The sequence below is a fragment of the Gekko japonicus genome, unplaced genomic scaffold (assembly GCF_001447785.1).
Source record: "Gekko japonicus isolate JY-2015 unplaced genomic scaffold, Gekko_japonicus_V1.1 scaffold931, whole genome shotgun sequence".
NCBI lineage: Eukaryota > Metazoa > Chordata > Lepidosauria > Squamata > Gekkonidae > Gekko > Gekko japonicus.
Window position 1 is genome coordinate 317,836 of NW_015167566.1, and position 21,892 is coordinate 339,727.

General features: G+C 40.2%; 1 protein-coding gene across 2 annotated transcripts in view; it reads right to left on the minus strand.

Annotated features, from left to right (window-relative positions):
* The window catches only part of WASF3 (WAS protein family member 3), an 18,864-nt gene extending 2,142 nt beyond the window's left edge, over window positions 1–16,722 (minus strand). The window contains exons 1-7 of one of the 2 annotated variants that reach the window (XM_015413834.1): window positions 16,590–16,722; window positions 15,928–16,062; window positions 11,245–11,398; window positions 9,624–9,741; window positions 3,055–3,221; window positions 2,174–2,437; window positions 1,309–1,679 (exon numbers count right to left, since the gene is read on the minus strand). In XM_015413834.1, the coding sequence (XP_015269320.1) occupies window positions 1,309–1,679; window positions 2,174–2,437; window positions 3,055–3,221; window positions 9,624–9,741; window positions 11,245–11,398; window positions 15,928–16,062; window positions 16,590–16,722 (1,342 nt within the window). Of the gene's footprint in view, window positions 1–1,308; window positions 1,680–2,173; window positions 2,438–3,054; window positions 3,222–5,905; window positions 6,082–9,623; window positions 9,742–11,244; window positions 11,399–15,927; window positions 16,063–16,589 lie in introns of both variants that reach the window. The other variant, XM_015413835.1, reaches the window with a different exon arrangement.
* Window positions 16,723–21,892: the final 5,170 nt, after the last annotated feature.

The following is a 21,892-nucleotide window of genomic DNA, read 5'->3' on the forward strand; positions in this document are numbered from 1 at the left end:
AGCAGGAATTTACAAGCCTGGAGCTGGCAACCCTAGTCAGGACTGGGCCCAATGAGTTTTTCACAGAGCCATAGAAATGGTTTTGTTCCTTTGTCTTTTTACTGGCAGAACCAAGCTTGGTGGCCTACCAAGAGCCACTGAGGGAGAAGTGAGAATGGTTTGGCCAGTGGCCTCTATGGCATTCTATTCAGCTGAGGCCTCCCCTCTCCCCTCTCCAAACTCTGGCTTCCTTACCTGGAGCTGGCAACCCTATGAGTCCTCACAACAGCCACTGAGGGAAACCTTTGTCCCACACTCAGGAGCTAAGCAAGAGAACTGTGTTCCACAGGAGACACAGAGCTTCTGACAGAGAACAGTGCCTGACAGGGGACTGGGTGGGGAAGAGGAGCACACTCAGCCAGTGGCACGCCAGTAGTCTTGACTGGCAGCCGGCAGATCAATGGCTGTGGGAGCGCATGCAATCTCGCTACCCCACAGGCCAGAAGCCACTACCAGATATATATAAGAGATTACAGTAAGCTAAGAGATGCATCTGGAGTACTGTTTCAGATAATGAGGTAGTGTTGCTTCAGAAAATGAGGTAGTGTTACCAGTCATATACTTCTGATATGCTATCAACAGACACTGAATCACAACGGAAATATTCCTTCCTAAGGAGTAAACAGCAACCATTCGCCTGCTGATTATTTAATTCAGTTGTGATGAATTCATAAGAACGCATCTCGCTGGCTGCAGGTACTTTTAGCCATCACCCCATCATGAGACATGAATGAACCAGGGCTTTTGAAAGAATCCAACGTGTGTTCTACTCCTAGGTCATTGCGAAATGGCAAGCTGGTGTCTGCCATTTGCACGGAGGACCAGGAGCTGCATCTGGATTCTTTACAACCGCCTACACGTTAGGAAAAGTTGAAGGCAGGAGGAAAAGAGGGAGACCCCATATGAGATGGACTAACTCAGTAAAGGAAACCATGGCCTTCTGTTTGCTTTCTCTCTCAAGACCTGAGCAAGGCTGTTAACAATAGGATACTTTGGAGGTTGTTAATTCATAGGGTCACCCTAAGTTGGAAGCAACTTGACAGCACATTACACACGCATGGATTTCACTACAATGTGCACGAAAACGTGTTAGGAAAACAGGAAGCTATAAAAGCAGCAACAGGGGTGTGACCAGGATGCCACTCCCTAGTTTTCACTTTACAACACTCTGTTCACAAACCGATGATAGATTATGTGCCGTTAAAAACACCAAATATTTCAACGTTTAAGAACACAGAGCAGGTTGGGGAATGTTTAGTGTACACTTACCCATCCGAATAGCAGCAAGCAGATCACTTCGAGCATCGCTGACGGGGGACTGTGAGGATTCGTGTCGCTTTGCCTCAGCCACTGCAGGAGCATGCCTCGGAGAGGATGAGAGAGAGGATCCTGCAGCAGGAGGGCCTGGAGGGGGAGGAGGCGGGCCTGGAGGAGGGGGAGCTGTAACAACAAGCCCAGTAGAAGGAGGATGAAGAGCAGCAGAATACACAGATCCAGTCACTAGTCCAGGATGGGAAGGTGGCACAGGGATTTGGAGAGGACTAACAAAAGCAGTCTGTGCAGAAGGAATCATGGGTGGAGGGGGAGGCGGCAGGGGTCCTGAAGGATTGTAATAATCCACCATCTGAGCTGCAAGCATCCTATATACAAAATAGAACACAATATTTGTTAAACCAAAAAGTGTCAGTTGCCAGATATGCAGTGTGCACCCTTAAATACAGGCTCCATTGTCGTTTGGACTGCATGCAAACGCTGGGCTACTGCTGTTTTGCTTCACTTTCCCAACAAATGAACTTTTCCCAGGACAGGTTAGAACGCTCAGTATACCCTACAAGGTGTTTCCAATTGTCTCTCCTTACTCGCTCAATAATGCACCCCCCCCAAAAAAAAGCGCCTTTAGACTCTTTTAAGACAAACTGATGTCTCAATTTCAATGTCACCATGTCCTCTTCTCCCCTTCACATCAAGCAGCTTAAGTGCAGCACTGGGAAGCAGTAATCTCCATCTTCCCAACTCTGTTGGGATATTTTATCCCGCCTGAGAGCTGTTTACTGCAGCAACCTAGTTATACTACATGTCTATCCCCGACATGGACTTTTATGAACATCAACCAGGGTGAAAACAATAGTTTTACCCATAATCTGCTGGTGCGAGTGGTACATTGCCATGTTGTCCATCTAGGGCCTGGGGTGGGGGTGGAGGTGGTTGCTGAGGTCTGTTTAAAGTAGCATGTCGCATTGTTGTGGAAGGTGGCCTATATTCATGTTCAAGGCCCTGGTTTGCAAGCATATATTGAGACCCATCTCCTGCTCCGTACGAAGGCATCACTGGCTGCTGATGGAGGGAATGATTTGGAGTAGCAGGATACGAGTAGTTGGTAACCTCTGAGGCATGGGATCTAAAATTCAAGTGGGAGAAGGGGAAAATTTGAATGAAATATCAATTGAAAATATCCTACATAAAATTCCCGTTTTTAGTGGGCCACAAAACAGGTAGCAACAATAATTAATACAATAGCCAATCACAGTTCATATTCACAGGATCTGAATGCTCACGCTGACCGAGCTGCCTGGCACACAGAAGCCCTTAGACCTACTAAGGAAGGTTAGCTGTTTGGGGTAAATAACAAGAGTCAGGATAGTAACAAGAAAAGTGAAAGACGTAAATTGAGAAGATTATCTTTTGTCAAACAAACGAACTTCAAGGCTTTCATCTTGCAGAAGTTGCTTGTTTGGTTGGTTTTGTTGCAAATAAGCAATTGGATTAGAGAGGCAGAAAGAACTATTAGCTGAACATAGAACTCATAAAGTTGCAAAGTTTCTAGTGCTCATCAACAGAGGCCCATGGTTAATTCACATTCCTGAGCAGGGGGGAAAAAGCTGCATTAGTAAGACAAACTGCGCCAAAACTGTCATTTGGTTAAAAAGGATGTCAGTAAAACTGGGGCTCATATTCAGACAGAAGCCAGGCAAGCGACAAAGCACCGGAGCTTTGAGAAAAAACAAAATGACAAACCCTTTGGGCATCTTGGCCTCTTTTGTCCTTCCTGCCTGCTCTTGCTTCTTTGTATCACTTATGAACTCAATGCCCATTTTCCTTCTCTCCCACTCTTCTCTTCTTGTCCTTACTTTCCTCACATTAATTTGCTGGTGCCGGCTTGGATTCAGCTTGTGTCTTTCTCTCTGAATCACAGTGGGCATAATATAAATGCATTGTAAATAGGCTTCCACTTGGGAAATAATTTAAATTTCCAGTTCCAACAGGTACATTTTAAGGACTTTCATAATGAATATTTATTTTATGTTTGAGTGCCCTGCAGCAGAACAAAGTGGCTTTTACAATACATTGATTATCATTTACTCCCAACAGAATGAGGCACAGTTTTCACACTACAGGAAAAGATAAAAGAGAAACATATATGTTGATATAACCCTCAAGTAAATTAAATTAAAGGACAGCACTGTGCCTACGACTGAAGTGAATGAATTCAGTTAACAATGGGCGGGGGAGGGGGAAGAGATGTGATTCTTATAATGGCAAGGAAGCAGAGCTTGCTATTAAGTGACAGGAATATTGACAAAATTTCAGAAACACTATCTTGCTAAAAGTTAGAATAATTTTACAACCATGCAGCTCCACAATGGAATTTCCCTTTGTGGAAGAAGAAGTGGCAATTTTTCCCAGCTCCTGTCCCACTATAGACCCCCACTTTCCCCCCTGCACTATTGCTTAACAGTTTGCTACTCCAGAACAAAATTGAAGGGAGTGGACTGAAGCAGGAGACAAAAGTACCATTCCACAAAGTCTGCAGGTAGCTGCATACATGGCAGCACATTTTGTACACTAATTTTTTTAGTATTAGAGAATCTTGTCCTAGTGCAGATAAAGCATTCTGACAACAAAGAATTGGGCACAGCCTTAGTAACAGCTAATTTTACAACCATGCAGCTCCACAATGGCATTTCCCTTTGTGGAAGAAGGGCAATTTCTGCCAGCTCCTGTCCCACTATAGATCCCCACTTTCCCCCCTGCACTATTGCTAACAGTTTGCTACTCCAGAACAAAATTGAAGGGAGCGGACTGAAGCAGGAGACGAAAGTACCATTCTACAAAGTCTGCAGGTAGCTGCATACACAGCACATTTTGTACACTAATTTTTTTTTAGTATTAGAGAATCTTGTCCTACTGCAGATAAAGCATTCTGACAACAAAGAATTGGGCACAGCCTTAGTAACAGCTGTGAGGATGTGTCTTGCTGCAAAAGTCTTCCATGATGGAATCATAGATGAAACTGGAATGTAGCACTGTTAACAAAACTCAATTATAAAAGGGAAAGAAAAAAAATTATCAAAGTAATACATTTGTAAAGAATTGGATACTCTTCATTGAACACTGGAACATCAAAGTTTTGAAGCTGTATAACTTTATGTAATATTTTCCCTCCTACAATAATTGAAAACATTCTGAATATGAACATTAGAAATAGGTAATTTTCTTTCCAGTCCTGAAGACTTCTTGGCCTGAAAATACCCCTCTGATTCTGCTTTCCTGGCCTGTGTTTATACTGAGAAAACAGTCACAAGAGTCTGAGTAGCATGTTTGCAGCCTGAATAGTTTTAAGATCTGCATCCTACCACTAAATGCATTATATTATTCCTGGTTCCGTGATAGCACTTTATGAGCATGAGAGCTCTTGTATTACTTTATAGAATATTTCCTGCGTTAAATAAAAACTAAAAAAACACACTTAAAAATAAATAAATAAAAACTTTACAAAGAGAGAATATTTCCTGAGGAAGATCCGTTTTTTGAAACGTTGTTATAAAATCTAGAGATGATGCTGATGTATTCTTATACGAGGATTTTCTTATGATTTGATGGAATTTGTTCATTGTTACTGTTTGTTGTTCATTGTTCATTGTTATGTGGCGTTTATTCGTAACAATATATAGAAAAATAGTCTTGTTGACTGTCTTGATTTGTGGGTCAGACTCTCATGACTGTTTCCTCAGTATTTGTTTCTAGACAAGATTCTGACTGTCCACAATTGTCCTGTGGTTATAAAAGGCAGCATAAGGAACAGCTGTTAGTGACACTGTGAAGTTATGCTAACGCACACTTTTTTGTGTTCGTTCCTTGCTCCAAAATACATTAACTTGCAGAACTAATATGAAGAAGTCATGGGACTGCTGGCCAAACAACTTGAACTTTCTGGTTTCTTTATGCACACAGACCTCCCACTTAGCTCAAAGACAGCAGAGCACCAACGCAAATTCTGCTCTGCTTTGGAAATGTTATCTCTAAAATCCATTTGCGCTAATTAAAAAATAATGGGCAGGATCCTACACAACTTCCCCATGAAGGTGTTGTTTTCCTTTTGTGTCTGTGGAAGAACCTCTACTCATGCCAGAGGAAACCACCACCACTAATGAAAAAGTTCGGTATGATCCCACCCAACTCTTCCATAGCTCCCCTTTGAACACAACTTTAATGTCGATAGGAACAAGTTTCTTATTATTCAGAACAAACAATTATTAGGGAAAAAGTGTATTTCTTTGTATGTTTAAACTCCGTTTCTTGAATACCAAAATTAAGCTGAATTTCTCCCACAAAAAACCCATTGCCTCTGAATTATCTGTAAGCATTTAGTGAAGAAAAACATTTGTACTGAATTGACTACAGCAGTGTAACAAGTCAATCTAGAAAAGACAGACATAGTAAACAGACATGCAGAGCAGATGTCCAGCATATTTGTGTCATTTCAAGATGCATCTGTTCAATTTCTACAGTTACATGCTTAATGTGTAATAAACCTAAGGTACTAAGAGTATCTGAATGCTTGCTATAAACATACTTGAAAACAGACCTAGTATCAGGGGACAGAGATCCCTCGGACGATGCTCCATGGTACACATTTTGAGACAACCTGTTGTCTGGTCTAAGCTCTTTGTCATATGCCATCATATTCCACTCTTGGCGCCTGTTCCTTGCTTTTCTAACTTTTTTCACCTCACGGGCTGTGCCGTCTATACGCTTTTGTTCCTAACGTTATGCAGAGAGAAAGCATGCGAAAGAAAGAAAAGCAGAACATAGCAAGTTAAATGCTGTTAAAAGTATGAAAAGAAGCAGATAAGCAGGTGAAGCTGAGCAAAATTAAAATGAACTAAGTATCTACATAAACTTAAGAACTGAAAAGGTTATTTCCCCAACAGGCCACAGCTGTATTTCAACATTTAAAGGGGAAAAAACCTGCTCATACTTGCATATTACTGTTGGTCCACAAAACAACTGTTGCAAATTTTAAGATTTACAAACATGCTTGAAACAATCCAATTTTAACTAGCAATTATGCATCACTGGAGTTGTGACAAATACTGCAGTCATACAAGCATATCATTACACCATCTATTGTCCCATCAAATGTTGAAGGTGCATACAGACATCCCTGCGTGCAGCAGTTGCTGGCTGGGGGAGAATCTGAGTGAGCTTGGCTCAAATTACTCAAAAATTTCCCTCTCATTTCAGGCAGGCTTTCTCCTCTGTAATTATTTTTCCAGCAACTCACAAGTTTATCTGATTAACCATTTGTCCATCACTATTTTTTTTAAAAACCTCAAAAAGTTAGAGGGAGGGGCACCTAACTCTGTATACACAATGCCAGCTGGCTACCAAAAAAAACTAATTCTCAAAGAAGTAGGACCTCTCTCCTACTTGAGGTTCACCTGCTGCCTTCTCTGCCCTTTTTGAGCCACCATTTACCTTCTTGATTAATTCTCAGCTAGATTCCTCAAACTGAGTTTTAAATTTTTTGCTTTTTCTGGTTTTATCTGCTGCTAAGTTGGGTTTAGTTTTAAAGTTCATTATTTTATGAGTTTTGGGTTTAGTTTTTAAAGTTCATTATTTTATGAGTTTTAAGTGGCAAATTTTAACTCTCCCTAAGCTTTTGGGAAATATTTAAATATAGTACATACAAAATTAGCCCTCAAGACATACCCTTTGACCACTCACTACTAACAAACAAGAACTCTCTTCTATTTAGCTTCCTCTCCCACATGGCTCCGGGCTTTCTTAGATGACCAAGGTTACCTAGATCACTGTCAGTCTAATTTCAGGATGAACTGCCTTGGCCACTTCCAAAGATGACTTAGATCAAGCAGTGAAGTGTGTTAATTGTTCTCATCCACTCTATAGCCTTCAATACAACTGGCCATGATATCCTTTAGGGCTGCAGGCACTTCTTTGCAGTACCTTTGCTCTTATCTCATGAGCAGAGCCACAAAGCAGTCCAGGAAGATTGTTCCCATGAAGCTTAACCCTGTGGAATGTCATGATCTGGAATGCGACAAACTCCATAAAATAGGGTAGCATTATTATCAGCTTATTATAGTTGGGAACCAAGTATAAAAAAAATAATCTTGTCTAGGACACTGAAAGTTAGTGTAGATATAATATTAGCTAAGAAATAACAAGCCAACTATGGTTAAGATTCAGGTTCAGGATTGACAAAAGGAAATATTTCTAGGTATTAGAACCCAAGGGCGTCAAGTAAAGTTGGGCAGTAGGTTCAGGACAGACAAAAAGAAACCCTACTTTGCACAGAGAGTGAGTAATATGTGAAATTTGCTGCCAGAGGATGTAGTGACGGCCACAGGAATAAAAGGGGATTAGTTAGATTCATGGAGGATAGGTCAATCAATGGCTACTAGCCATAGTGATTGATGGGAACTTCCACATTCAGAGGCACTAATTCTCTGAATCCCAGAGCCAGAAGGAAACATCAGGAGAAGGTCTTGGCTTCTATGCCCTGTTGTTGGCCCTCCAGAGGACCTGGTTGGCCACTATGTGAGACAAGATGCTGGACTAGATGGACCACTGGTCTGATCTAGAAGGCTCTTACGATCTTATGGTTAAACATTACATTGGCACTATGGTTATGGCTAACCAGGAATAACTATTAACCAGAATTTGAAGCTAGTTTACATAGATGGTCCACTTTTGCTCATGTGTTGAAAGTAGATATGTAAAATGATGCATATAACTCTCAACTGAAATTTCAAAGAGAAAAATCAATTTACCAATGTCTTTACAAAGTCAAAATATATCAGTCACAACTGGTCTTTAACCTAACACCTGCAGCTAAGATCAAGCAGAAGGCAAAACAGAATGAGATAAAATGTAATAGAAGCCATGCTGACAATCAGGTATTTCATTAATTAGATAGAAAACTAACTGTATGATCTTTAAATAAGTAAATCATAACAGCCATTTTGTCAAACAGCAACAAAAATAGAGCTTAAGATATTTGCAACATCTGCAATATGCAGGTTAGAAAAAGAGTCAGAAGTTCAAGTCTTTATGAAACACTTAATTCTAAATGAAACTTTTTTTTCAACGTTTCTGAACTCAAAGTTGATGATGGTACAGGTAAAGTGACTTTTTAAATGAATTCCAAAGACTGTTCTCATCTGCAAAGCAGTAGCTAGCAAACCACCAAATCCTATGCCTCCAGAAGAGATACAATTTTGGGAAAGTTTAAGATATATAATAATCCTTTGTATCCAGTACAAAGCAAATTTAAGGAAAATTGAAATATATGCAATAACTTTCCTTATCACTCTACTACTATAAGAACACAAAACACATTATATGTAACCTGGATGATACACAAAACTATTCTATTTGGTATATTTGTGAACTTTCAAAGTATATATTTTTTCAATACATAAAAAATATACTCAGTGTTAAAACAAACGAAGCAGAACATTTTATATATCTATTGTAATTTGTGCCAATTGGGGAAAAATAGGAAAAGAGAATGAAGCAGAAAATAACTGACTCTGTACTATATAAAGGAAGTTTTTAACTAGCTTGGATTCTTAAAACATCTTCTTTGTGTGCGGCCAACATTAGCCAGAAATAATATAAAATCCTTTTATCAGAAGCAACAGTAAAATTAGTATGCACACCAAAAGCAATCATCCCTCTTTCCACTTGCTTCCAACTCGTTAAAAGAAAACTAGAATCCGACTCTTCTCCTCTGGCAGATATATCAACTGGAATAAAATAGGATGGCATTTGTTGCTTATATTGCACATGTTATGACTTAATTGTTTTCTACTGCTTTTATAACATTTTATATTTTAACTTGCTTGTTATGCCGATTCACACATTATGAAATGCACTGGTTGGGTCTGGGATTCATATGCTGTGTCAGACAAGTCCGAAAGATCTCTGAATAAGAACAAAATCTTCCATTTGTATTCTTCAGTGGAACCAGTTTACTAAAGGAAAAATTCCTCTAGAACTAAAGAATTCCTACAAAAGGGTTGTTTATTTTCTAAAACTACCAAAAAGTTTTGATTATTTTATCATTAGCAAGTGCCCATGATTTTTTCAAAGAAATGATAGGAAAGTACAGATTTATATTTGAAAGGTAAAAGGATACATGTAATATAAAATGATCCTATAATTTCTTTTACAGGCATGCTAATGTGAAAAAATAATTAAAATGTTAAACCATTTAACCCAAAACATGAGTGATGCTGTGTGTACGCATGCATCCCCCCCCAGCTATATCTGTTTACCTTTTGTCGCCTTTTCTCTTTCCGTTTGTCTTCTGTGTCTTGTAACATTTTTTCTTTCCAGAGGTCAAAAAAATAAGAAGGATCAGTATAGAATTTTAATCCATCTTTGTTATCATCTCTGTGAACAGAACACAACAAATGTTGGGAAACAGTTAACACACATCAATTCTTCCTGCAGACTGGGTGCTTACTCATGAGTAGATATGAGACCATTTCTAGCAAGGAGGTTAACTTCTAATGACGGACAAGAGGGGTTCCATTGGAAGTGGCAGATTACATTGGTTGATCTATGCATGAATAAGCCCTCAGGTTCGCTGCATCACACAGCTTGATGGAGTACTTTCTTATGAGCAGCTCCTATACTTCTGATCGCTTCTGTGCAAAGCTTGGAGATGTTCATCTATTTAACAAGGGATTCACTTTCCTGCAATCAAACCCAAAAGCGCAACACTAATCAATCGTTCTATCCAGAACATGGTGCAAATTATACCTTGCTTAACACAGGACATATATGAGGGTACATATATGAGGGTAAATGGGAAAAGGTTAAGTAATGTAAACCTTTTCCCATTTACTTAATTTTAATTGTACCCCCTTCATGAATTTGACCTATACTTGTATCAGTGTGATCTCTATAAGATTTCCTTCACTGGCAACCAGCAGCTCTGGGGATGGAGCAATTAAAATTAGAAAAATGTCAATAGGAGAAGAAAAAAACCTGACTGAGATCAGATGTCAGATTAGGGCTTTCTACAGTTATTCTTAACATAAAACAGAGAAAGTGTTCCTGATCATAGATCTTCTATATCAGTGTTAGTTAGGTTTTTAAAAGCCCTGTTTAAATCATTATGATGTACAGGAGATGAAACCTTTCTCCTAATAGCTTACATCATACAATGATTGACTAGTGCTGGCCAGATGAAATTGATTATTGATTGTAATTGATTATAAATGATTATTGCAAGATGTTTTAAATTGTAAATCTGCATAAATTGCAGATAGACAGACTAGGAGTAAGATTCGTTGTGGGAAGAAATACGACGAGCTCTAGAAGGAAGCTCCAGGTGAGTGTCCCAGCTGTGGCTGGTGGGGCAGCAGAGGGAAGGGGAAAATAGAGGGAGGCAAGCCATATTTATTTCCTTCTGCTTAGCTATAAGGCAGGGCTGTCTCAAGTCATTTTGCTGCCCCAAGTGGGTAGTATGGAAGAACAGCCTCATGGCAACTCCAGTGACCGTTTAAGGGAAGATTGGGATATGTATTTTACCTAAGGACACATTCAATGACTTCCAACAGCAACAACAAACTGTTTAGAATGTTAGAGGCAAAGGCCAATGAGGCCGCATATGCAAACGACCTCTGTGTTCTGACTGGCTATGGGGGGGGGGAGAGGAACAGCAAACTGTTTGGAATGATGGAGGCGGGACTCAAGCAATGCAGCCAGTGGATAGGGACAGTTTCTGAGTGACACATCATGGAGCCAACTGATTTAGGAGCGTGCAGAATGTTCAGAAAGTGCCATCCCACTTCACAATTATATATGAGAGATATATGTTGGTACCCACCCTGAGCCTACAAATATGGGGAGGACAGGATATAAGCCACATAAATAAAATTACTGTACCTATATGCTGTAAGAATATTCAGTGGAGGTGGTTTGTCACTCAGATTATAAATATCAGCCACAGGGTTGGGAATACTGTTCTTTGAAACCACTTGCTGGTCCTGTATTGTAGAACTTTTGAAAGCTTTCTTCATGTTGATATCCTGTAATGAAACTGTTCATAAAGGAATTAGCTGTACGCATGATAATAAAGGATGAACACATCTAAATCTAATGGCAAAACCAAGTAATATACTGAAAATATCTAAAGAGCAAAACTGATTATACTGAGAGAGAGAGAGAGAGAGAGAGAGAGAGAGAGAGAGAGAGAGAGAGAGAGAGAGAGAGAGAGAGAGATATCACATGCCCTTGGGCTAGAGATTAAACACAGTTCAGTTCCTTTCTGATCTGACTGGGACATACATTACCGACTAACATAGGCCAGACCAACTTCTTGAAAAGTGGGATATATCAAGTTTTGCCCAAAGGCACTAAATTGGATGTAAACATTCACAAGCACAGCAGAGTCCCCATTTCCCAACCTCCTTCCAAATAAAAATAGCTCCAGATGTTTGGGTAACCTTCAGAAATAGTAAGGTATGCGAACGGGTCAGGGGGAGAGATGCAGTGGGAAGGAAGCATCAGTGGAATATGCCCAATCTTCCTGTGTGAACATACGTGTGGTGAGGTGATTTCTGCCAATTCCCCCTTCACACTGCAGCTCTCCTATATCATATACCACATTGTTCTCCCAAATTCCTTGAACCTTCAGGATTTCAGGAGAGCAGAAGACTGAAGAAAGAAGGGAAAGGAAGCATAAAGATCTCTTCTGTCCACACCATTCCACTTGCATAAGTGTAGACAGCAAAGGTAAACAAAACCCCTTATTTCATTACTGCTTTCTTATACAAATATCAATGCTATAGTGCAAAAGATATGACAAAAGGTTTTGGATTATGCTTCTGGGAAGTCTATGGGAAGATCCTCCTGGCTTGCCGGTGTCCTTTACAGAGAGCTTAGGATGAGCAAACAAACTAATTTTATATTTCTCCCTATATTTCTCAAATTATTAATAGAAGACTACAGCTATTCCATTCAAAGCCCCCTGAAAGCTGATAAGGGTGTGACATTGGACTGCATTTAAGAAATTGAATTATTCTTGCAAGCAAAAGATAGTCATAACTGTATATCTTGTTCTCTTTGATCTCAGCTACAGCAAAAATTCTACCTGAGTTAAAATGCGGCTGTCATGAGTCAGCCAAGGCTTAGCGATAGCGAGGACTCCTCAGAAAAAAGACGTGGGGCTATAAAATAAGCCAAGAGGCTGTTAGGTGTGGACACAGCATGTACGATAGATGCTAAGCCACTGACTCTGCTTTGCCTGACTTCTGGACCCCTGACCTTGGACTGAACAACTATGTGTTGCCTGACTTCTGGCACCTGCTACTCTGAGCCTGCAAGCCAGTACAATGGCACATCACCATGTTCAGCAATACTCACCTTCAAAGAAATGCACTATATTCTTACAGTTCTGACTAGAATACCAATTGAATTTAGAATCAGTATTTATACATTAATTTTTAGAAGTAGAATTTGCAAGAAAGGCTTTTAAATTTCTGTATGTGCTTCGTTTTACTTCTAAGGATGTGTGCTTTGACAATTTCAAAAGCTTATATTCGCTTAAGTTTCCACATTGTCCAGGGTCCTTAATGAACATAACTCTTTTTGTCAGCACATACTAAAGAAGATGGGGGATGAGCATTCATTCAGGATCCAATGTACTGTGAAGTCTTCAGAGAGGGTGTATATATGTGAGACCAGTACATTGTGGCCACAAAATGCTACTCTATTAGACAAGCATGACGATCCTTTTAAAATACAGATGCTGTGCAAAGGGTACCTAAAGCCACCTCTGTGATGTGATCACTCTGTGTGGCAACTCATTACACATATGTAAGCTAACTATGGCTGCATCCATGTGGTGACCAGGGCTCATTTCTGTTAGTCCCAGAACACTTCTGTTACTCCTAGGGGCTGTCATTCCACTCTGGGGCCTCTCATCCCAGTCCCCGAGCACCCAGGGCCTGTCATTCCAGTTCCAGAACACTCCTGCTACCCCCAGGGGGTGTCATTCCACTCCGTGGTCTCTCATTCCAGTTCCTGAACACTCCTGCTACACTCACGGGCTGTCATTCCACTCTGGAGCCTGTCATTCCAGTCCCAGAACACTTATGTTACTCCTAGGGGCTTTCATTCCACACTGGGGCCTCTCATCCCAGTCCCAGAGTGGTCTATTTGGCCCCAGAGACCCTAATGGAAAATCCATTCCGCATTTTTATTGCAACTCTTCTACTGTAATGTATTTCAATGGAGCCCATGCAAGTCAATTGGCATTCCTGGCTCCCATTATTTCCAATGGGCCTTCAAGTGTTTTCCACTGTTTCCAATGGGCAATCCTGTCCTTCCTTTTAAGTACATCCCCTCCCAGCTTCTAGTTCAGTACTCGGATCACACTTGCCCTGGCTCACTTTGTTAACAGTGTAAGGAGTGGAGGCAAACAAGGTGTTGCCTCCCCCTGAAGCGTGTTTGGGAGGGGGGCTGTATTTTGAGTGCAAAAGGGTTGTAGGCAGTTCTCAGTTAATCTGGAATGATCAGTCTTGTGTTTGTGAGGATTTCTTGTGATCTGGGGAAGGAAGAGTACAGGTCCTGGAGTCCTGGGAAATGGGCTGCTCTGGATATCAGATGCATAATGAGGGATCTGAGGGCTTTCTTCAGACTTCATTATAAGAAGGCTAAGGTTATCGTCCCTTCTTGGATCATAATGCAATAGGACCGGATATAGGAATTCTGATTTCCTGTTAAGGATTCTTTCCTGGTGATGCAGCTTGTGAAGAAAATGGTTTAGAAACAGGGATGCATGAAAAGAGTGATGTAAAGGAATACAGATCCAGGTGGTCATCTTCTGTGTTGGTCAGAAGCAGTAGAACAAATTTAGAGTCCAGGGGCACCTGTTGGGATTCTGTTTTCTGGAGCAGAGGTCTGTCAATGGCTATTAGGTGTGTTAAGAAATTCAGACCAAAAAAATGCCATGAGGTGTGAACTATTGGGAAGCTGTCCAGTATGACACTTTGGCAGCTGATGTCATGCCAGTCTCCCACTTGCTCTGTTTGGGTTTTGGGTAAGAGAATTTCCCAGTGTGTTGGGCCCCCCGGAACAAATCTGTTGGTTTCCCTCCCCCATCTTTAATGAGACCCAACTAAGGCAGATCATGTCTCACCTGATCTTATTGTAGGACTATCCTTGCTATAGTCTGCCTTGATGTGTTTATGGTAGATGGCAAACGTGGGCAGCATTGTGTACATGGCTGCTGGTGTGATGTCTGTTTGGGATTATACCTTGTCTGGTTTTGATGTGTGTGATAGAACACATGCTCCTCAAGACTGCTATAAACATTGCCCTTTTAATTAATATCTCTCCCAGAATAATCTTTTGATAGTTTTCCTGATTTATTGCAGAAAAAGCAAAAGCATACTACCTTGACCTGTATTTTCATGCTTGTTGTAGGGTAACAAAGGAAACCTGAAGTGTCTTTAGTCAAACTGTGAAGCTGGCTCGCCAGCTCTGAGTTGGGAAATACCTGGAGATTTTTGGGGTGGAGCCTGAGTGGTGAATGTTGCCTTCTGACACACTTCTGGTGATGTCAGGGGGTGTGGCATATGCAAATGAGTTATGCTAATAGGTTATGCTAATGAGCGCCTGCACCTCTTTTTCTACGAAATGACCCCTGGTGGTGACAATTACCCATGTTGATTCCATTGCTGCTACAAATGCAGACACTTTTGGATGGAACATCTACAGCATTAACTAAGCAGTGAATTCCCACACCATTCCAGCTGTCTTTCAGCTTCCCCTTCCCTCCTAGGAAATCTGGATAAAAACTGCCTGCACCTTCTATTACCAAAACTAGTAGGCTGAAATGAAATAAAAGCTGGGAATTCAGAGGAACTAATAGATCGTGGCAACAGATGGTTATAACACTATTTTACTACAGCACAATAGTAATTATCACCTTTTTTAAAAAAGCCCTCTGGTGATGTGGGGAAAACAGCAGCCACAAGGTGCTGATGGAAAGAAAATGCTGACAATGTGGGCGGGATCTCTGAAAATGCATGCCTTCCCATCCAGATGGTGTGCAAACACGCTTGGGCTATTTATTTATTTTTAAATGTCATAGTAAACCAGGTCTGGGAAAGATCTAAGAAAAGGAAGAGAACCCTTGGAGAGTAATATTGTTGCATGAATGTTAAAAAAGCAAGCTCCAGTTTGGAAAGAAAGGTGGTGAAAAACCTCTGTGTGGAAGCAGCACATTAGATAACTTACTTGTATGATGCTGCTTATCAATGAGAAGGGGCCAACTACAATGAAATCAATGACATCTAATGACACTATCTTAATTATGTCCAGTGTTCTAAGAAAATTTGCTATATAACGTCAAAGGATGAGTGTTTTTTGTGACAAATCATCCTAAAGAGTAGGTCTTCCACTCATCCACAGTCTGGATCTTTCCTCAAAATGCCTACTTTTAAGAGAAGGTAAGATTAAATATGACTCAGCAGCTCCACAGGAAATATGACTGTTGTTCAATTAGTTACTGTGCTTTTGTCAATACCACTTCTGACTGGATGCTCAACTCCAGATATCTACCTTCTTCAACAGTTGAATCCAGCTGGGTTACTTTGACAGCAAGGCGATCTATTCTGTCTTGAAGGGAGTTTGCTCTAATATAGAAGTTGTTGGCCTCATTAAACAGTTCACCAAATATGTCTTCAGCATGCTTGCCTGCAGAGAAATAGGAGAACATTTCCCTAAGACTTGAAAAGCATATTAAATCCTAATACATATTATTGATAAATTAATGTACAAAGTAACCACAGAGTTTCTTCAGAATGCAGTATTCTCACTACACTGCAAACACCATATACAAGTGATCAAGGAGATTAAGAAGAACTCCCAGCTTTATCCTGCAATTTGATAGAAGGACATTATGTTTTGGCACAATCCTGCAGTTGGAATGCTTCACATCTCCACATGACCAGAGCAATTCCAAATCACAGATAAGCAGAGACAAACAAGAGATGCAAGCTTATAAGGCCAGTGCATCTGCTTTAGAAAACCCAAAGTGCCTCTTTTGCTTAGACTGGAACCCCACACTCCACAATAGAAGAAGCACTGTACAGATGATTCTACAGCATACAGCAGCTATCCCACTCACTCTACCTCTTAGTGTGAAATGAATAGTAGGAATGGGAAACACAGTTATCACAGGCCAGCTAAGATAAACTTTTAAAAAATACTGAACTACTTACTTAGGCTGCTTAGTTGGCGTATAATAGCAGCAAGAGTGCTATTGGTTACACATTCTAATTCACTAGTAATTCCATCAGGCAGAGCTCCTCGGCAAAGGTGCCGAGGTTCAATGTTCCTTTTGACCAATGGCATGATTTACAATCTGTGAAAGAAAACAATACAGCATTAAACTAATACAGACATAACCAAGAGACTTATAAAGCTGCCATTTATAAAGCAGCAACTACCATTGCAATATGACATCAATTAACCATCATTCTCCAGAATGTGGAGAGGGCATGGCATTTTATAATGAAATAGGGCTGTATATGGCACTGTTTATTGTACACCTTGCTTAGTTTTTACTGCATTATTTTCAAATGTCTTGTTTTCATTACATTGTTTTTTAACTATGTATTCCAATAATTACAATGTTTTTATATGTCTTCGACTGTTCCTATATTATTGCTGAACTTTGTAATCCACTTTCAGTCTCTACAAGAAAGGCAACTATAAACAAGTCATCAGTATATCTAATTCTCAACATGGCCCTGTCTGTAGATACTGAAATCCAGAGATGGGAATCGTGATTAGATGAGTTTTTTCTACAAACCCCAGGGGGAAAAAACAGGTTTGCAGAAAATTCTGAAACCGTAAAAACAAGCAAACATTGGAAGTCACCCTCCCAAAAAGTAACAGAAGCAATGCCTGTACCTTTAAAGAAGGAGACCTCAGTGACCATTGGGGAGTGCCAAACTTCAAATCTTGGTTCCTGTTAGTAAGAGGCAAGGCAGAGGGCTCTTTCTAGGGCTATTCTGCTTTAACTGCTATATCAACAATTTTGTTCAGAATGTACATGAATTCCAAAATGGCAAACTTGATTTAAATCAATCTATATATTGGTCCCCACCTCTTCCCAATAAGACCCCTGTGACTCAATCATCCTGGTTTTGCCCCAATGTGCAGCACTTAACATTTCTTCCAGAGAACCAATGCCACTTTTAGAAGCATTACTAATGTGGAGGTTTGTGAGTAAATGACCCCTCATTCCCAGGTATTTATGTAAAAAACTGCAATTTTATGAAGTAAATGTCAAATTTGTGAATGCTCAGAGGCTAAGCTAGACCCACCTTTCCTTATAGACAAAGACTGCAGATCAAGTTCTATCTTTCATTCTTTCATGTTAACGAGATGCCAATTCATAAAAACAACAATTCGGATACGTCAAGCAGCACAAGACTACAAAACTCACTTGGTACACTGCATTTGGTTTGGTGGTGCAGGCCCAGCCAAGTCCAGGAGCCCTGCCAAGCTCCTCAGCTAAACTGTTTGTTTTGTTACTTTCTTCGCTTATTTCCCATCTCTTGATTGGGACATCAACCTTTCCCTAGCACCACTTCTGCTAATGTACTTTATTGTACTCCTTTAAGCCTTACATCCTGACTGTGAACAGAGCGAGAAAGGCCCATTGATTCCAATTGAAATGATCAACATGAGGGGTTTTGCCCACTTTCCCTTAAAAACTCCTAATTAACCTTACCTAGCAACATCATCTGCCAATGAGCTTTGACTGCAGTCTACAAATACAAGCTGAAGAATCCGTCAGATCTGGACTATGAGAGTCACAGACACTGAATCACAATTTCAAAGCCACAGGTGGCTGTTTTGGAAGCAAATCACAGAAAGAAACTCTTAAACCAATGTCAGAACAGGGCCTTTAGCACGAGCAGCATTAAGCTTCTACAGATGCAGTATCTCTCAGTAACAACCACTAACAGCCACTGATCTAGTCCTGAAGCAAGGAGTGGCTTTCTGGAAAGCGTTTAGCGGCTACTTGGCAAACTAGGGACAAGGAAAGCATCAAGTCATCACTAGCTGGCTCATGCTGCATCACGTCGTGTCACAGGCGAACAACAACAAAGAAGGCAGGGGAGGTAGAAAAGCTTCCACCTCTCCTAGCTTTACAGAGACCTACCACTGACTATTAATGAGAACTCTAGAGGGCAGTTCAAGTTCAGTGTAAGGACCGCAACACACCATACTAACTGGCTTGTCAAAACAGAGATGTGAACAAATCCATCTTAGCATACGCAGCATACGTACAGTCATACATACTATAAATACAGCTCCTAAAAATCTAATGTTTAGTCCTGAATCAAGTTCTGTGGACTAGAGCCCACTTCCTCATGCATCTGAAGAAGCAGGCTCTAGTCCACAAAAGCTGATGCTGGAATAAAAATGTGAGGTTCCCTGGACCACATGGTTTCTTTGTCCATTCAAGCCCTAAGACCATTCTAGCTTTCTGGAGGTCTCAGGAGGCTACTTCCCAATCTTATGTATGATCTTGCATTTATACCTAATTAACTATTTAACTGCTTTGTCCCTCTAGTATATACACTCCATTTTGCTTTGCTGCTCTCTCAAATGGTGACCAGATTACAGAATTAACAAGAGAAGATGTTAATCCTCTTCTTAACTGTAAAGGCTGCTCATCTGCACATAGTATCTTCCAGATGGCTCAGAATGAGATGGGCAAGGCAGAAAGCAACAGATCTCATGCAATTTCAAACCCCTTCAATTGACTTTGTAGCAAATGTCCTCTAACCTCAGTGTGCTCACAAAATCGTTTCCTTGAAACTAATAAACTAATGCTTTCATCCTGTGTCATAATTTGTACACAATTTACATAAACCTACTAGGTCAAATCCAATCACTAGTTACAAGCACCAATTTTATCTGGACTCTTTTTAATTTTCATTAGCTTAACAGTTTTGTTCCCTACCCATTTCATATAAAATTGTCAGGTATTTTTTCCTTCCACCATATGATTTGACTTGCCAAATTTCTCACTAATCACCTGAGTTTTGCAGGCAATTAAAGGCAAAATACTTTTATAGTTTAGCCCCCCCCCAATCCTCAAGGATTGTATTCGTTTTAACCGTTAGGAGAAATGGGCTCTGTACTATAGGCAATAACACTTCTCACTTGCAGGGCAGGCACAGGCAGGCATTACACATCCCCCCAAAAGGCAGCCACTAAATCAACCTTTCAGACACACAACTGCCAACAGGAATGCAAAGTAAGTTTGCTTATTTTATTTATTTCATTTATTCTCCACCTTTGACCCCAATGGGGACCCAAAGAGGCTTACATCATTCTCTCCTCCATTTTCTCCTCACAATAACTCTGTGAGATAGATTAGGCTGAGAGTAGGCGATGGTCCAAGGTCAACCAGCAACCTTCCATGGCACAGTGAGGATTCAAACCTTTGTCTCCCAGATCCTAGTCTCACACTCTGCCCACTCCACCACCCTGGCCCTGTCAGTGTGACAAGGAACCCATAAAATACATAGCATCTCAATGAGAAATGCAGAGGATATGAGCAGGGATATGGTAGCCAGTTAGTCTAGTCTACTTTTCTCACTGAGACTCAAGGTGGATTACATAATGTTCGTCAGTACAATCAACAGGATGAACAGATACCTAAAACAATGTAATAGGGACTTCTAGTCTACTTTTCTCAAATAAGGCATAAGTATTAAACATGACATATTAAACAACACAAGAAATGTTATTACGTAAGTAGAAATATAATGCAGTAACAACAAGATAATAGCACATAGAAAAGATACCACATAGTAGTAGTGTAGTAGTATAGCCTATAGTCCCGTTCTCTCTACTGAAACATCATGCTGAATTAGTTGCTGTAGATTTTCCAGGTTGTGTGGCCGTGGTCTTGGCATTGTAGAACCTGACGTTTCTGATAGGCAGGTAATTTATATAAATGTATATATATAAACCTGAAGGAGAAGAAAATGGTAGGCAGGTAATTTATATAAAATTTATATTACCTGCAGGATATAAATTATCTGCCTACCATTTTCTTCTCACCTTGACACAGAGAGTACCCCATCTTTCTGTGTTATACCTCTAAGAATGCCAGTCACAGTTACTGGTGAAACGTCAGGTTTTAAAATGCCAAGACCACGGCCACACAACCCGGAAAATCTACAGCAACGAAAGAACTCCGGTCGTGAAAGCCTTCGACAACATATCATTCTGAATCATTCTATTATTTTGTTTATTTATTAATCATTTAGATTTGTGAATCGCTGAATCCCTGAGTACTCAGGGCAGTCCTGTTCCTTTAAAACTATGCCCTCCTGAACAGTTTGGTTTTACATAGCTTGCAGAAAGCCAAAAGTATGGGAGCCTTCCTGGCCTCCTAGGAAGGCCATTCTATAGGGTGGGGCAAATTGGTGGAAAATTATTATTAAAGGTAGAATTGTTAAGTAGAGATGGTACCAAGGAAGAAATAGCATTGCTTCTCCAAAGGAACATCCTGTCTTAAATATTTCCAGAGTTCTTTGACAGTGTTTGTTGATCTGTTATTTTATTCAAGGAAGACTATTTGTGTCTTCAAGAGAGAAGTGCCTTAAATTCACATACAAGTTACACTTATATACAGTAACAGAAAACCTCGTATAACCCTTTTTAGAGGGATCGCTCAGGGCCATCTTCCTTTCAGGTAAATATGGTACTTGAACTTTAAGAAAGTTTTTATCGAGACTCCTCAAGTAATAGCTCCTCAGTTAATTTAGCAATTCTCACGTAAGACGCCAGGTCCTCTTGTGGACTAAATCAAATTTCTTATAACCCTAGGGTGATACTTGTACTGCCCTAAGTGTTCCATGAAACCTTCATTGAAATACTTTGAATTACTCACTGGCAAAAACCGCAGGAAACCGAGAATAAGAGTAAATGGACAGTTCTCATAATGAAGGGAAGTAAGCAGTAGAGGCCCACAGGGATTGGTACTGAGAATAGTACAATTTAATCTGCTCATGTGACCTGGAATCATGGTGAGCAATACAGAAGCCAAGTTTCTGGATAATTCCTTTTCACTTAAGTCAGTGAAAAAACCAAGTGGACTGTGAAGACCTCCAAGAACATTTCTCCAGTCTGACTGCAGGGGTGGAAACTAGTCAGAGGGTCAAGAATACTGATTTTACTAACCAAAATTCCAATAAAACTGACCAAATACTGACAAATTACTGGACAATTTAATGTCAGCCTATTGATAAGCTAGTGTTTTAAAGGTAAAATTAGGACTTCACTAAAAATGATGATTATCTGGCCTCCACCATCCCCATAGCCAGTGCCACAGTCAGATGTGATCCAAACAAAAGGATCACACACCTTTTTATTGAATTTTTAAAAATGAAGATAGGACAAAGTTTTCATTATTGTACAAAATTTAAGGCAAAATAAATTCCCTTCTAAAAATAATCACATACTGTAGATAATAAAACAACAAAACATA